At 43.2% G+C, this 16,675-nt stretch overlaps 1 protein-coding gene across 1 annotated transcript in view; it reads right to left on the bottom strand.

Annotated features, from left to right (window-relative positions):
- Positions 1-16,675, bottom strand: part of OAF (out at first homolog) — an 81,843-nt gene that overhangs the window by 11,670 nt on the left and 53,498 nt on the right. The window contains exons 2-3 of the mRNA XM_069224869.1: positions 14,749-14,883; positions 8,955-9,135 (exon numbers count right to left, since the gene is read on the bottom strand). Coding sequence (XP_069080970.1) covers positions 8,955-9,135; positions 14,749-14,883 — 316 coding nt within the window. The remainder of the gene's footprint in view (positions 1-8,954; positions 9,136-14,748; positions 14,884-16,675) is intronic.

Raw genomic sequence — 16,675 nt, 5'->3', positions numbered from 1 at the left:
TCACTCACAATAACTATACACATGGAGAATCTTAGTGGAACTCATTTACATCGCTGTATGTGATCATGAAAATCTGCCACGGATCAGGCCATCTTGGAACAATGCTGAGCTTTCCACGGCCCCAGCAGAGTTTTTTTAAACTATCGTTTATATCTCCACTAACAATATTTTTCCAAGACAGGTGTTCACATCAAAATAGCGGGCATGCATTGAACAAATAGTATTCTAAGGATTATTTAATCCACTGAAGAAAACAAAACAAAACATTAGCATCTTTTTCCACAATGTAGGAAAGCTTAATTACTATTTAAACTCTGAAGAGCATCTTTCCCCTCCTATCAATCAATCAAAAAAGTTTGTATAACGCGCTACTCACCCGTGAGGGTCTCAAGGCGCTGGTGGGGGTGGGTGGGGGGTTGGACGATCACTGTTCGAATAGCCATGTCTTGAGGTTTATTCTGAAGAGCAGGAGGTCTTGCGGAGGTTGGTAGGGAGGGAGTTCCAGGCCTTTGGGGTGAGATATGAGAAGGATCTGCCCCCTGTGGTGGTGTGTTGGATGCGGGGGACTGTGGCGAGTGCAAGGTTGGCTGATGTGAGGTGGCGGGTGGGGGTGTGGAAGTTTATTCTATCGTTGAGGTGGGATGGGCCGGTGTTGTGGAGGGATTTGTGTGCGTGGATGAGGATTTTGAAGGTGATCCTTTTGTCTATGGGGAGCCAGTGAAGGGATTCGAGATGTGGTGAGATGTGTTCATGGCGGGGGAGGTCCATGATGAGGCGTGCGGCTGTGTTCTGGATTCTCTGGAGTTTGCGCTTGAGTTTGAGTGTGGTGCCGGCGTATAGGGCGTTGCCGTAGTCTAGCCTGCTGCTGATTAGTGCGTGACGGTCTTTCTGTTCTCTGTGGGAATCCATTTGAAGGTTTTTGTCAGCATGCGCAGTGTGTTGAAACAGGAGGAGGTGACGGCGTTGATTTGCTGGGTCATAGAGAGGGAGGGGTCGAGGATGATGCCAAGCTTGTGTGCGTGGGTTGCTGGGGTAGGTGTGGGAGGGAAACGTCCTCTACGCCGACTCTTTCGCAGAACAACGCTTTCTTTAACCACAACTTCGTTATTTTGTGCCTTAACCACGCATGTCCTGAACAACGAACATGCGTGGTTAAGGCACAAAAAAGGGAGTCGGCTGAGGAGGACGACGCCGATGACGACTCAGGTAAGTGGGGGGGGGGGGTTTAGGTTTTGGGGAGGGGTGGAGGGTCAGGGGGTTTTAGGTTTTGGGGCAGGGTTGGTGGGGCGTTTTAGGTTTTGGGGCGGGGTGGGGGGCTTTAGGTTTTGGGGTGTGGTTGGGGGGCGGGGGGTTTTAGGTTGGGGTTGGGGACGGGGCGTTTTAGGTTTTGGGGTGGGGTTGGGGGGCGGGGCGTTTTAGGTTTTGGGGCGGGGGTTTCAGGTTTTGGGGTGGGGTTCGGGGGCGGGGTTTTAGGTTTTGGGTCGGGGGGTCGGGGTGACGCATGCAGGATCAATGGGTGCCTATTACTAATGCCTTTATCAGGAATGCCTTTACAACGAAATATCGTTGTTAAGGCATACATAACATATACAGATATAAGAAACCATCTTATCTTCAAAAGATGACTAAAGAGTGGTTTCTTCCTTACGTGACCACCATATTCAAAATACTAGTGTACAGCAATAGTATGCAGAAGACATCAATGCTGCATACGCATGCGTTTATAAGGAAAATGTTACTTGCCCAGTAGACATATGTTCGTGGCATGTAGTGTTGTAAATTCACATGCCCTGCATATGTCCACCATCTAGTGTTGGCGCTCGGAGTGTTACAAGTTGTTTTTCTTCTAAGAATATTTTTGAGTCATGAGGTCGAATGACTCCTCCTCTCGGTGATAGTGCGGATGGGCATCGAGTCCTATGTTAGATTGTTTTCCCGCAGAGGGGTGGAGTAAAGAGTGTAGATATGTATATAGATAGTAAATTAAAAGAAATGTCCAAGCAGTAAATGTACATATTTACAATATGTTGTACTACAACGACTACAGGCTTCCGGGGAGGAGGAATGGCGCATGTGAATCTACAGCACTACATGCCATGAACCAAATGTCTACTGGGTACGTAACAGTTTCCGTTCTATGGCATGTGTAGCTGTAGATACACATTCTTTGAATAGACTGTCAAGCAGTCCCCTCCAAAAAAGCAGTGGCTAGCCTGTAGGAGTTGGAGTAGCTTGAAAAAGTGTTCCAAGAACTGCCTGACCAACATTTGCCCATGGACACGCTAGAACATCTACACAAAATTGTTTAGTAAATGTGTGTGGTGTAGACCAAGTAGCAGCTTTACAAATATCTGCTATTGGAATGTTTCCTAAAAAGGCCATAGAAGCACCTTTTTTTCCTGGTAGATTGTGCTTTAGGAGTCGTTGGTAGCTGTGTTTTAGCTTTAAGGTAACAAGTTTGAATACATTCACTATTCATCTAGCTAATCCATTATTTGAAATTGGATACCCTTTGTGAGGCATTGAAAAAGCTACAAAAGGTTGCTTTGATTTTCTAAAACTTCTTGTCCTGTCATACATAAGAGCTCTTTTAACATCCAGTGTTTGAAAGCTTTTTCTGCGACTGAGTCTGGCTGTGGGCAACTCCATTGATTGCTTAATGTGAAATGGTGAAACTACTTTAGGTAGGAATTTAGGGTTTGTCCTAAGAACTATATTATCTTTATGTACTTGGACAAATGGTCCCTCTGAAGTCAATGCTTGTATTTCACTTACTCTTCTTAGTGAAGTTATAGCTACCAAAAAAGCAACTTTCCATGAGAGAAAATGCAAAGAGCAGGAATGTATAGGTTCAAATTGTGGACCCATAAGTCTAGTAAGTATGATGTTCCATACCAGAGCTAGAGGAACTCTAGGTGGAATAAGCCCTTCCATAACTGCCTTAATAACAGGAATCCTAAACAAAGAAATATGTTGTCTGTTTTTTAGATGAGCAGCTATCGCTGCTAAGTGAAGTCTAATAGAAGTGTATGCTAAGTTTGCTTTTTGTAAATGAGCAAGTAAAACACTGTCTTGTATGGAGGCTTTAAGCGGATCAACATTTTTAGGTTGACAGTAATATACAAAACGTTTCCATTTAGCAGCATAACACTGTCTAGTTGTAGGTCTGTAGGTCTGAGTGCTTATTTAAGAATGTCCATACATTATGAAGGAAGTTGTAAATTCCCAAACTCTATGACTTCAGGAGCCATATCGCAATATTGAGTGTTTTGGGGTTTGGATGTCTGATTTGACCTCTCTTTTGAGTCAAAAGGTCTGGTCTGTTGGGAAGTTTGTGATGTGGAACCAGAGACAGATCCAACAGTGTTGTTTATCAAGGCTGACGTGCCCATGTGGAGGCTACAAGAATCAGAGTGAGAGATGTTTGTTTCAATTTGCATACCAGAAATGGAATGAGTGAGAGAGGTGGAAAAGTGTAAGCAAAGATCCCTGACCAATTCATCCATAGAGCACTGCCCTTGGACTGAGGGTGTGGGTATATGGATTATAGTAAAATAAAATAAATAAATAAATAAAAACGATCAGTTACCTTTTCGCTGCTGTGGCCCGCTCTGCTACTCTCCTCTGCTGGCAGGTACAGGCTCCCAGCCTGCCCTCCAGCCAATCCAGACGCTGCTCACAGCAGCGTCATGATCGGCTGGGAGCGCCCAGCCAGAGCACTCCCAGGCAGACTGGGAGCCAGTGCAGGCTCTCTCCAGCCCGGCAACTGCGTTGCTGGGCTGGATAGAGCCTACCGCGCATGTGTCTTTGGCCAGCCCGAGGCGGCCGGCCAAACATACATGCGCAGGTAGGGGGAGTGCTGTGCACTCCCTGTCGCTGCTCCTCATCCCAGATGCCCGCCTCTTTCGCAACTAGGGGATATTAAACACAGTTTATAATCCCCTCATTGTGAAAGTTTTGCAGCTTCTGCTGCTGGCATGGGTGGCTGGGGGGGGGGGGGGGGAAGGGGGGGGGGGAGGGTGACGCTCCTCTGTCCTAACGGAGGAGCCGCCCCTGCTCCTAACCCTTCTTGGGATATTGGGATAGAGGAACTGGTTCTATAGCCCCTTTGAAAAGAAGGGACTGTACCTCTTCTTTTAATAGAACAAGATGGTTGTGAGAGAGTTTGTGAAAATGAGGAGGAATGTTTGGTGGAGTGGAGATGAGTTCCATACAATAAGCATGTTGGATATTTGATAGACCCCACTGGTCTGTGGTGATGTTGTACCATTGTAGGTAAAAATCTGCCAGTCTTCCTCCCACAGGAGATGTATGTGCTGTGGGGATTTGTAGAAAGTCACTGTTTTGTCTTAGAGGAAGACCTTCTAGAGGCAGGTGTTTTGCCTCTTCCTCTATTGTTTGTGCCTCTATATGATTCTCTAAAGGAATCTATTATAGAAATGTGTTCCTTCTTTCTGATTGAATTATTGGAGATGGCCTGTCCCTTCGCTACTATTTCCTGTCTTCTTTTTTGGTGTTCTGGTGGAAGATACTGTAATAATTATTTTATTTCATCCCAGTGAGCCCGGTCATACCTCTCCAGGAGTGCTTGAAAATGTGCAATTCTCCAATGATTAGCAGCTGGAGCAGCCACTCTTTTGCCCGCTGCATCTAGTTTTTTACTCTCTGTATTTGGAGGAGGGGCCCCTGTGGATTGACTATTAGCACACTTTTGTGCCTCGCTTACCACTATAGAGTCTGGTGGTAGTTGTGTCTTTATGAAAGTTGAATTTGAAGGTGCAGCTTTATATTTCTTATCTACCCTTGGTGTAATAATTCTTGCTTTAACAGGTTCTTTAAATATGTCATTAGCATGTCTAAGCATGCCTGGAAGTATGGGTAGAAACTGGGACTCTTTGTGTGTACTTGTTAATGTGCTGAATAGAAAGTCTTCTTCTAGTGGTTCTGTATGTAGTTGCACATTACGATACGCTGCTGCTCTAGATATAACTTGGTTATATGTAGTAGTATCATCGAGGGGAGAAGGCCTTGCTGGATATAGGTCAGGGTTATTGGGCAAAATGGGATCTGGGTCATATAGATCCCATGGGTCTGTATCTTGCGGAACATAACTTTAATCATCCCTATGAGGTGATGATGCTTGCAGAGAAAATTGTGGGTGAATAGAATCTGTAGGTGATGGTGGTGGTTTAGTAGAAGGAAGTACAGGAGAATGAGGTGGTAAAGGCAGAGGTTGTTCTGGAGCCTTGTCCTTTTTTGGATTCTTTTTTAGGGGGTGGCACAGTGTACAATGTCTCTTTTATCTGGAATATGAAGAGAAGCTATAATTCTTCCTGTTCCTTTTTGTATATGAGTTCTGCACTGTTTAGAGTCCAATACTTTAAGGATAGGCTCTATAGAAGATGACTCCTCCAAGGGAACCGTATATTGTTTGCTCACTACAGTTTTCGGCTCTGAACCCTTCGAGACCGAACATTTTATTAAAATAGCTAATGTCGGCTCCGAAGTGGATGGTATTTTCTTCGGCTTGCAAGTGGACGTCTCAGATTTTCGGATCGATTCTGAAACAGATTTAGAAGAAGATGTCTGTTTGGTCAGTGCCGAAGGCATTTTGGTCTTTGGTAATTTTGGTGCCGAACAAGAAGGTGGGGCACCCAAATGCATTTTTTGGTTCCTACCATGGCCCAAGGGCAGTGGAGGACCGACGACCAATTTAGAACTCTTTTTAAAAGTCTTTGGGGGTCATTATGACCCCGGCGGTCGGCAATAATGTGGCGGTACTTACCGCCACATTAGGACATTGGCGGGTTAATATACCACTCCGACCGCCACAGCAGTAACAGCCGACGGGCTTGGGATATCCATTTCCAGCCTGGCGGCCGCCATTGTACCCCCTGCGGGATTATGACCCCACCTACCGCCATGGTTTTTGTGGCGTTCGTAACGCCATGAAAACTATGGCAGTAGGCCATATCAGTGACAGGGAATTCCTTCCCTGTCACTGATAGGGGTCACCCTCCCCCACTTCTCCAGTTACCCCCCACCCATCTTCATACCCCCCAACATCCACGCCCCCCTTCACACACACTCATTCACACATACATACATGGAAATATCCAACCACAGATGCATCCGCACACACTTCCAAACATACACGCAGACACATTCACATTTCACAACATACACGCACTCACACGTCCGTACATGCACACACACATTCAACACTAAACACACACCTGTATTCATGCACACACATACATTCACCCCCCCCCCACACACAACACCCCCCTCCCCTGTCAGAGACCCGACTTACCTGGATCCAGGGGGTCCTCTGCTACCACCAGCAGAACACCGCCAGGTTGTATTATTTCTCATAATACGGCTAGCGGCGGTCTACTGGCGTGGCGATGCTAGTGGTAGCAGTGCCACCTTACCGCCATCCGCTGGTATGGCCACAGCCGGATTTCCACCATTCTTGTGGCAGAAATCCAGCTGTGGTCATGATATGGCGGACGGCTGGTAGCTGCGGCAACGGTCTTTTGGTGTCCGTCGCAGCAGAGGTAGGCATTTTTTACTGCCGTTCTTGTAATGAGGGCCTTTGTTTGGTGCGATGGTGCTGGTGTACTCACGTACTACCGCGCTGAGATAGACTGACCTCAGCATCTGAATCTTGATCTGACTTGGAGTCTCGAATAGAGAAGGCTGTCTGGTGTCTGATTTCTTCTTGCACATGCTCTTCTCCAAATATGTCAGAAGTGTAATCTGTTGCTTTCGGAGTCAATTCTAGACGAGGCGCTCTTTGGTCCCGAAGTATCTTCTTTGATTGAAAAAACCTACAGGGATCAACGATCTCTTCTTTGTGTTCCAGGGACAGACACAAATTATACACCAAGTGTTGACCTGTGTAAGGTCCATCAGCCTATCATTCTCTGACTACAGTTGTCGAAGTAGGCCCAAAAAGGGCGTGGATGCCCCGGAGGGCAATAAATCGACCCTGACGATAAAATCTGGATCCACTATTAAAAGAATAGAATACACGATCGAAAACTATACCGATGTTGACAGAAAGGTGGAAATAAAGTACAGAAGATGCCCAACCGAGATTCACCGGTGCAAGAGGAAACACGACTGAACCAGACGGCGGAAAGAAAACAATCTAACAAAGGACTCGATGTCCATGCGCACCATCAACGAGAGGAGTCACTCGATATCATGACTCGAAAATATTCTTTGAAGAAAAACAACTTGCAACACTCCGAGCCCAACACTAGATGGCAGACTTATACAAAGCATGTGTATCTACAGCTACACATGCCATCGAACATATATATATATATATATACACTTTGATTTTATGCATGTACTCTGATATGTGCATCCTTTTGTACAAATGCACATATTGCTTATGGATGAAAAATATATACTCTTATATTTATGCTTAAAATGGATACAAGCCTGAGTTTGTAAATATTTATCCATGCATGAACATAGGGCACTTATCTAATACAATTTTATATCTGCTGATTTTTTTTCAACATATCACGATAAAATCTCTATGTATGTATACCTCTTATGTTTTTTCCTCCCACTGCTGAAAGAAAAAAATTAACTTATCCTTCCAAACCTCATCAAATCACCACTCTATGGATCATCCTGTTACTCTTCCAAAATATCTCTTATTTCCACTTTCTGACTCATTCCATACCTCTTTTACTATTATGAGCTCCTGAATAATCCTTTTTAGGGTCGAGCCTGCGTCGCATGCACTCGCGAGACGCTTTAGGTATTAGAAAAGGGCTCGGAGCCCTGTCCACGTCACGTCCGTGTTTTTCATTGGTTCGTGGGCTTGCCTATTAAAATCTGCTTGCTTTCAGTAGTCGAAGGCATGCATACGTCATGCCTTTTCCGGTGGCTAGCCCTCCTCGAGTGCATCGACCAAGTACAGAAAACATGCGAGGCTCGCTGTTTTCTGTCCGGCTCGTGGACTACTTTTTCTCTATTTTCCTAGCGTGATTTCGCTTGGCAGAAGTCGAGCGCTTTACACAGTTAATTGCACTTTTTCGGTTTACGTACATAAATGCACTTTTGCCGATAGGTGAAAAGTCGGGTTAGGAGTTTACAACGCTATCAGCTCTAACATGAGCAAACGCGAGACCCGTTGCATTGCAAATGCTTGTTAAACTCTTCCCTCCTCTATTCTAGTCATCCACCTGACATACTCACATGTCTACCAATGCGAACAACAATTTATATTTAGCCATATTAATCCACAAGTAATCCACCCTTGGGTTCCGGGCAGCGTGCTACTTGCTGAAAAGCACTTTAACACCTCGTCAAGGGGACTAAGCACCATATAAATACAATCTTAACTTTCTCCACCAAGTAGAAACATAGAATTGGAAGAAAGGGTTTAGAATACAGCACAATATTTTCCCACTCATTTACAAGAGGGAAAAATGTGTTTGCTCATTCCATTAATATTTTCCCTCAAAACTGAGAAGCCAGGGGTGAAGTATGAGATTTTTCATCAATTTATAGTGACAATGGAATCTTCTGTGAACAGTGTATGGTTTCCTCAATGTACTTGCTGATGAGTAAATCCCAATGTGTAATGTTGGTCAACTTAAAGATCATTAAGGAATGTGCAACATGCGCAGACTCAACAAGCATTGTCCCTTCACCACCACATGGCCTGCAAATGTGCTGCCTGCTAGCATATGCTCCCAGTATACAAATACCCAGTGCTTTAAATGGGCAGGTACTGTCCGGTACTCAGAACATGCACTTCCTTAATTTGAAAGGAAAGGCACATGCACTTTTCAGCACCGTTGCATTACATTTAATAGGCGAGTACCAGCACTTCTCAGAAGCAAACAGCTACTGTAAACAGCGAGTACCTGAACTTTTATATTTCCATTTAAAGCAACGCAAATACCTCATGGTCACTTCCTTACCTCGCTCCAACCAGAAGCCGACATCCTCCTTGCGGGTGTAAATGGCCTCCTGTGCCTCAGAGCAGATATTGTGGATATGAGGACTGAGCTGCAGGGCCTTGCTGAAGTTCACGGCCACCTCCATGTTGAGGTTCTCCAGTCCCCTCAGCTCCTCAGCCTGGCGAACCGTCCGTGGGTTCTTCTGAGAAGAGATGCCACACAAGAATCGGCACAATGAGTTCAAAGACAGAGATAAGGTCACAGTCAAGAATTAATACTATATTGTTTGACATGAACACCCCTGCTCTTTAGTCTGGCTTATCTCTCCACACTGACAGATAACTCGGGCCAGGGGCCAGAGGCCAGCCTCCCTTGCCCCACGGAGTTGTGGTATTGTATTTATATCTGTATCAACATTGTAGGTATTGTTTTGTAGTATATTAGGATATGTTTGTATGTTATGTTTTAAGGTTATTTGTTTAATGTAGTTTTCATTTGGTATCTTCTGGTCCCTCCTTCAGCATTTAGTTTCTTTCTCAGCTGGACAGCATTCCGTGCTTGACAGTTGATAAAGCTGGAGGTTTTACTGTAGGCTGGAGTTCCTGTTATTTTACCTATGAAGTTTCCTGGAATAAATGGTTCTATAATCATCACCTGCGTGGATTTGGACTCTTACTCAACTTTGATACCACATTTTTGGCGACGAGCTGGCGAACTTCATTCCTGCAACAGGAACTCTAGTCGAAATTTTGGCCCTGGTATCGTTGATCACCTCATCTTACTCTTATTTGTTCTTTATTTTATATTCCTTGTGTGTTATTTAATATCTATTTCTTTCTTTCTTTTCTATTCTAACGTCATTTGTGTTATAGTGTTCTGTTTTGTTTACATCTATTTTGCTGTTAATCTTTAGGGGAATCACTTTCCTTTTCTCTTCTTTATTTTTTTTTTTCCACGCTTTATCCTTTCAGGGTGCCTTTTTATTTTGTTTCTCTTCAAAATTGAGAAACGAATTCTCTTTGCGGCCCCAGTTTCTGCCTAGCAACGAGGCCTGTGTTTATAATTACACACGCCGTCTTTCTCCTTTTTTCGGCCGCGTGTGCCTCGTTGCCAGGCAACGAGGCACGCGTTGCATTTTACGAGATCAAGTCTTGGCAGCGTGTGCGGTTGCCAAGCAACTAAGCTTGGTTTTCTTTTACGCGTGCGATTGCAAAGCAACCAGGCACGCGGCAATGAGGCACGCGTTGTGTTTAAATGTACAGTGCAGCAGTACAGTGTACAGCAGATAGTTGAAGCAGATAAGGCAAACTTGCCTAAGCTGTTGGATGTACGAAGGAATTACATGCCTACAAACAGACATTATTGCTATACTTTGCTAACGTACAGCTGGTTTCCTGATTCATATTGCAATCGGAAATTTCATTGTTACTTTTTTATTTTTTTTATTAAAATTAACATTTTCTTTTTTCTTATCCTCTCCTGGTGATCCAACAATTCCTTGGCCAAAATGGAAAAAAGTTTTTTTTAACTTATTTAAAGGTCTGTGGAACCAATTTATCTATTGAGAGGAAAACTTCGCTTCTTCAACATTGTTTAGGTGCGGAAGGGCAAGAAATATTGGAGACCTTACCTGCGGTGTCTATTGTGGATGGAGCTGTTGGTGATGCTCCTTTAAATGACTTTGAAGAAACTCTGCTTCGCCTTGACACTCATTTTTTACCAAGGGTATCTGTTCTTTTACAAAGGTTCTATTTTGGCAAAAGTAAACAGATGGATGAAGAATCTATAGAAGATTATATAACAAAGCTTCGCAAACTCGCTTCTCTTTGCAAATTTGGCTCTTCTATAGATGAACGCATAAGGGACCAATTCATGTTGGAATGCAAAAGTGATAAAATTAGGGAGGCTCTATGGTCCAAGAATGATCCCTCTCTTGATGAAGTGTTGAAGGTTGCAAAGCAAATTGAACATTCACAATCTTGTATTGAAACTTTGAAGAATTCTAAAGCCTCTTCTTCCATAAACAAAATTGATTCGAAGTCTAAAAGTTTCATCAACCCAAGGAAAAAAACCAAAACTTTCTGTTTTAGATGTGGCTCACCTTCTCATCTAGCGAATTCTAAAGACTGTCCTGCTATTCATGTTGTCTGCAACAAATGCAACAAAAAGGGTCATTTTGCTAAGTGTTGTAAGTCCACTAACAAAAGCAATGTGAAAATTAATGAAGTGTTTGATGATAATGAAAATCAACCTTTCATCCTACAAGTGGTAAATGATGTTAACTGTATTTCCACCGTCCGGTGTGAGTATCCAAGAGATCTTGTAATGATAAATGAAATCCCGATCACTATGATGATGGATTCGGGTGCTAAGCTCTCTCTTGTATCTGTGGAAGATTATATGATGTCCTTTTGGGTAAAGTTGACCTATTATCTCCTGATGTTTTGCCTTTTTCGTATGGTGGTAAACCTATTGAATTAAAAGGATACTTTAATGCGATGATTAATTTCAAAGGCAATGAAATATCTGGTAAAATTTACGTTCCTGTGGTTTGTGACACCATTTTGAGTTGGCCACATCAGAAAGAATTGGGAATAGTTTTAAACCCTAATGCTGTGCCTCAAGTTATGGTTCAAGCTGTGACAGATATTGAACATCAATTATGGAATGAATATCCGGATGTGTTTAGTGCTAAAGTAGGATGCATAAAAGGCTACAAACATCAGATTGTTTTGAAGAAAGGTGCACAACCCATAGTTTCAAAATTGAGAAACATTCCTATAAGTTTAAGAGGTAAAGTGAAGCAAGAACTTGAAAGACTTAAAGGCGGTGGAATTATCAAGGAAGTAGAAGCAGCACAATGGATAGCTCCGGTTGTTGTTGCCACCAAACATTCTGGAGACATTAGACTATGTATTGATCTTCGCAACCTGAATAAGGAAGTGGTTGAAGACAGATTTCCTTTATCGAACATTAAGGAAATTATAAGTTCTTTAGGAAATGCAAAAGTTTTTTCTACTCTGGACCTAACTTCTGCATATCATCAAGTGCAACTGACTGAAGATTCAAAACTTCTCACGTCTTTCATTACTCCCTTTGGTGTCTTCAAATTAAATTGTATGCCTTTTGGTCTGTGTTCTGCAGCAGCTGTATTCCAAAGGCTTATGCAAGATATATTAGGGAAGTTAGAAGGTGTATGTTTTTTCCAAGACGATGTTCTGGTGTTCACCAATTCTCATGAAGAACATCTTAGGAAATTAATATGTGTACTTTTGTTGTTCAGAGCCAAGGGTATCACGCTGAAAAAAGAGAAGTGTAAATTTGTTCAGTCTCAGATAACGTATTTAGGACATGTCATTTCATGTGATGGGGTCAAACCGAAAGATGATCTAGTACGTACCATTACAGGTTTGTCTACTCCTATGTGTAAAAAAGACATTCAAATCTTTTTAGGCATGGCAGAATTCTATGCCAGGTACATTTCCAATTTTGCTAAAAGATCATGTGCTATTAGATCTTTGCTCAAGAAGGGAAGTGAGTTTGTTTGGTCCTCGGATTGTGAGAGAGAATTTCAAGATCTCAAGGAAGCTCTTTCTTCTGCTCATTCTCTTTGTGGTTTTCAACCTGGTCTTCCTTGTCATCTTATTACAGATGCATCTGATAAAGGTCTGGGTTGTGTGTTAAAGCAACTAAGGGGAAAAAATGAATCTACGGTTGCTTTTGCTTCTCGCACTCTACGTGCTGCAGAATTTAATTATTCTACCCTAGGGAAAGAAGCTCTGGCAATATATTGGGCTATTAAGAAATTTAGACAGTTTCTTTGGGGAATCTCCTTTGAAGTTCACTCCGACCATAAACCATTACAAGAGATTTTTGGGAAGAAAGGTTTGGATAATATTTCTTCCCGCATTTGTAAATGGATTGTTGGGCTCCAAGGTTATCGTTTTACAGTAAAATATGTTCCAGGATGTGACAACAAGACAGCAGATTGCTTGTCTAGGTCAGGGTCTGGTGATGAGACTAATGAGTGTGATAGTTTGTCGTGGTGGACGGATGAAGAAGTTAAAGTTTTCACCATAACGGATGGGTATGTTTTAGAAGGTGAATGGCGTGATGAATTAAGTAAAGATCAAGATCTTTCTGAGGTTATGAAATTGGTTGAGTCTGGGAAACTGAAGGAGTACCATGGCACTTCATTCTCTCCTTACAAGAAGGTGTGGGATGAGTTATGGTCACATGAAGGTATGTTGCTAAGGGGTAACAAGCTTGTTCCTCCAACATCTTTACGTGATCGGCTTCTTTCTCTCTCTCATTCGGGTCATCCTGGCATAAGCAAAACTAAAGAAAGAATGAGGGCTTCTTATTGGTGGCCAGGAATGGATATTGCTTTAGAAAGGAGAGTACGAGATTGTGTTGAATGCCGTTTAGCAGACAAGACACTTAAGGTGAGGACTCAACCATTAGTACTTAAAGAAATTCCAAATGAAGTGTGGGAAGAAGTTGCTATTGACATTTTGGGTCCTGTGTCCTCCGGGTCTAGCTCTAAGTATATCATAGTGCTGATGGACATGCTTTCCCGTTGGCCTGAGGTGTGCATAGCTTCTGAGATCACTTCAAAGATAGTGGTGGACTTTTTGTCCAAAGTTTTCAGCAGGGAGGGCAATCCTTGTGCGATTTTGTCAGACAATGGGGTTCAATTCACCTCGAAGTTTATGAGAGATTTTCTTTTGTCAAGGGGAATTGTTCACAAAAAATGTGCCCTTTATCATCCGGAAACCAATGGTATGGTGGAACGTTTTAATAGAACTTTGAAAGAAACCATACAATTAGCTAAATTAAATGGAGTTGTGTGGGAGAGTTGGGTAGAAGGAAAAGTTGAAGAGTACAGGTTTACTCCACATTCCAGCACTGGGCAGACTCCGTTCTTATTGTTTAGGAAACGAGTGCCACATACCAAAATCAATCCTCCCTGGCTTAGGAAACATCTTTCTTGTGTTGTGGATAAATAATCTATTGAAAAAAATGCTAAAGATAAAGATGAATATCACTGTCTTAAAAGGAAAGAAATCTATGATGTTCGTAAATCTGTCAAAGAAAGCGTTGTACGTGTTGGAGACAAAGTTAGAGTCAAATTACCTAGAATTTGCAGGTCTAGTACATCCAAGTTCAGTCCTGTACATGAAGTTGTCAAGGTGTTTAGAGGGGCTGTCAAACTTGATGATGGGAGGATCTGGAATATGAATAGAATTGTTGTGATTTAACTTATATAGAGAGGGAGGTGGTGTGGTATTGTATTTATATCTGTATCAACATTGTAGGTATTGTTTTGTAGTATATTAGGATATGTTTGTATGTTATGTTTTAAGGTTATTTGTTTAATGTAGTTTTCATTTGGTATCTTCTGGTCCCTCCTTCAGCATTTAGTTTCTTCCTCAGCTGGACAGCATTCCATGCTGGACAGTTGATGAAGCTGGAGGTTTTACTGTAGGCTGGAGTTCCTGTTATTTTACCTATGAAGTTTCCTGGAATAAATGGTTTTATAATTATCACCTGCGTGGATTTGGACTCTTACTCAACTTTGATACCACAGGAGTCTCGCGCGACGTCCGTCCAGAAAGGCTTGGAGATGGCCTACACTTGGTCACAGTCAAGAATTAATACTATATTGCGTGACACGAACATTCCTGCTCTGTAGACGGGCTTAAACCTCCACACTGACCAGGTACCTCAGGCCACAGCTCCCCTCACCACCCCCACGCCCTCCCCATGGGTCCAGAAAGGCTTGGAGATGGCGCACACTTGGCCGTGCCCTCACCTGCCTCAGCTTGGCCATGGAGTCGCTGGGGATGATCTCATTCCGGCGAAGGCGCGTGACGAAGCAGAGCGCCTGGAATTGGCTCTGGCCCCTCTCCAGCTCCCCCAGTATCAAGGTCCGGAAAATCTTCACTTCCTAAACAGAAAAATACAACAGGGCTGAAGGTAGAATCCAAGTAATAAAACCCTCTCAAATTGTTTCAAAAACTCCCAGTGCTCCAATGAGCTAATGTCTCTCACAACTAGGTAACCCCACGTGGCAGTAAATGTGTCACTGCCTGTAAAAACCACCATAAGCGTGGGAAGTTAACTCTGCTTTCAGGCACTCAGCAATAAATGCCAGTGAAGTAGCATTGTGCTCCGCCAGTGCACCACGCGAGCCAATAAGCATGCATTGCCCCTTCATCACCCTCGATAAGACCACATCACATCCGAGCAGTGTACTACACGCCCTTTCCAGTTCTGCACAGATGCCACTCAGCTCACATCACCCTCAGGCAGTCGACACACATGCGCCACACATCCTGGCAGTTAGCTCAAGCAAGCAAGTTCACACAAGACTGCTCTCTCACACTGTGGCCCGCTACTCCACCCCACAACATGCCAGTATGTGCGCACTGTTCCCGTCAGTTCATCACGCAAGTGTGTTCACGTCACACCCTGACAGTTTACTATACATTACGGTAAGCTCACAAGGTTTCCCTGCCAGTCCACCACACATGCCCGTAAGAGTGCATTGTTCCGTCAGTTCATCACACTCGATGTGCACACATCACACCATGCCAAATTACTGCACACGCCTGTGAACCCTTTACTCCCTTCACAGTTCACCACACATTGCCAGTGAAAGCCCACTAACTTACTCCCATCTGTACGGTTAATGATTATGCAATTGACCTCACATCACACCATGCCTGTGTGCATAACTGTTAGTTAGTGAGCTCACGCAGTACTCTCTGGTTTACCTGACAAGCCAGTGAGCAGATACCCACAGGCAGTTAAGCCGGTGAATTTATGCTGAGCCGCACCACTCATGCCAGTAAGTGCACACTGATCCCGCCAGTTCATCACCGATCAAGGAACTTATGTCGCACTACGTCAGTTCACGACTGGCACTTGTGAACTCGCAGCACACCAGGTTGTGTCACCACAATAACAACACTCCAGCAGCTGCTTAGAAGTTCGTTAAGTTACAAATTTGCCCTTGCAGCAAAAACAAAAATAGCGTTTGAAATTTCAAAAGTATATAGGACATTTTGCAAACATGTTCTTTTACTCGTCGTCTATTTTGGATAAAGCCTTTTTCCAAACGGCAGTTCATCCCTAAAATGTTTTTTATTATTATTATTTAACATGTATATATCACCAGACGCAGTTTGCGTTAAAATAATACTTCACCTAAATTACAGCCGATTGCCATAGCAGTTTTCTTTCAATGATAGAAAAAATAAAAAGAACCAGTTTTCTAGCAGATGGGTGAAGTATTTTTAGAGCTGGCTAGCCAGACCTTAGACGCCCATACAAATGCTTAAATTCGATGTTACTGGAGACTGGAAGTGACATCAAATATACACCAACGAATGACAGCGACCTATGTACATGATAAAGGTGCGTAGTTTATAAAGCGCATTGAGCTGTCTAATTCCGTTCTCTGCAGCTATAAACGGAGCCCGTGGCAGACGCCTGCCAGGGACCACTGTGGCCAGACCGCAGATGCTGGCTCGGCAGGCTTTTTGAACTTTTTTTTTTTTAGTACAGCCACTTTCTTTTCAAAAAACGTAAACTATGAAAATATGCCAACTATAAACATGTTCGGCATCCACCATTAATGGGACAAGGAAACCAGATTATAACAGTTAAAAACCAATTCCAGACCTACCAATTGACCAAAATGAATATTACTGATAGGCCTTCCACAGCCAGCAGAG

This window comes from Pleurodeles waltl, chromosome 3_1 (assembly GCF_031143425.1).
Source record: "Pleurodeles waltl isolate 20211129_DDA chromosome 3_1, aPleWal1.hap1.20221129, whole genome shotgun sequence".
NCBI lineage: Eukaryota > Metazoa > Chordata > Amphibia > Caudata > Salamandridae > Pleurodeles > Pleurodeles waltl.
This window is presented reverse-complemented; position numbering and strand designations above follow the sequence as displayed.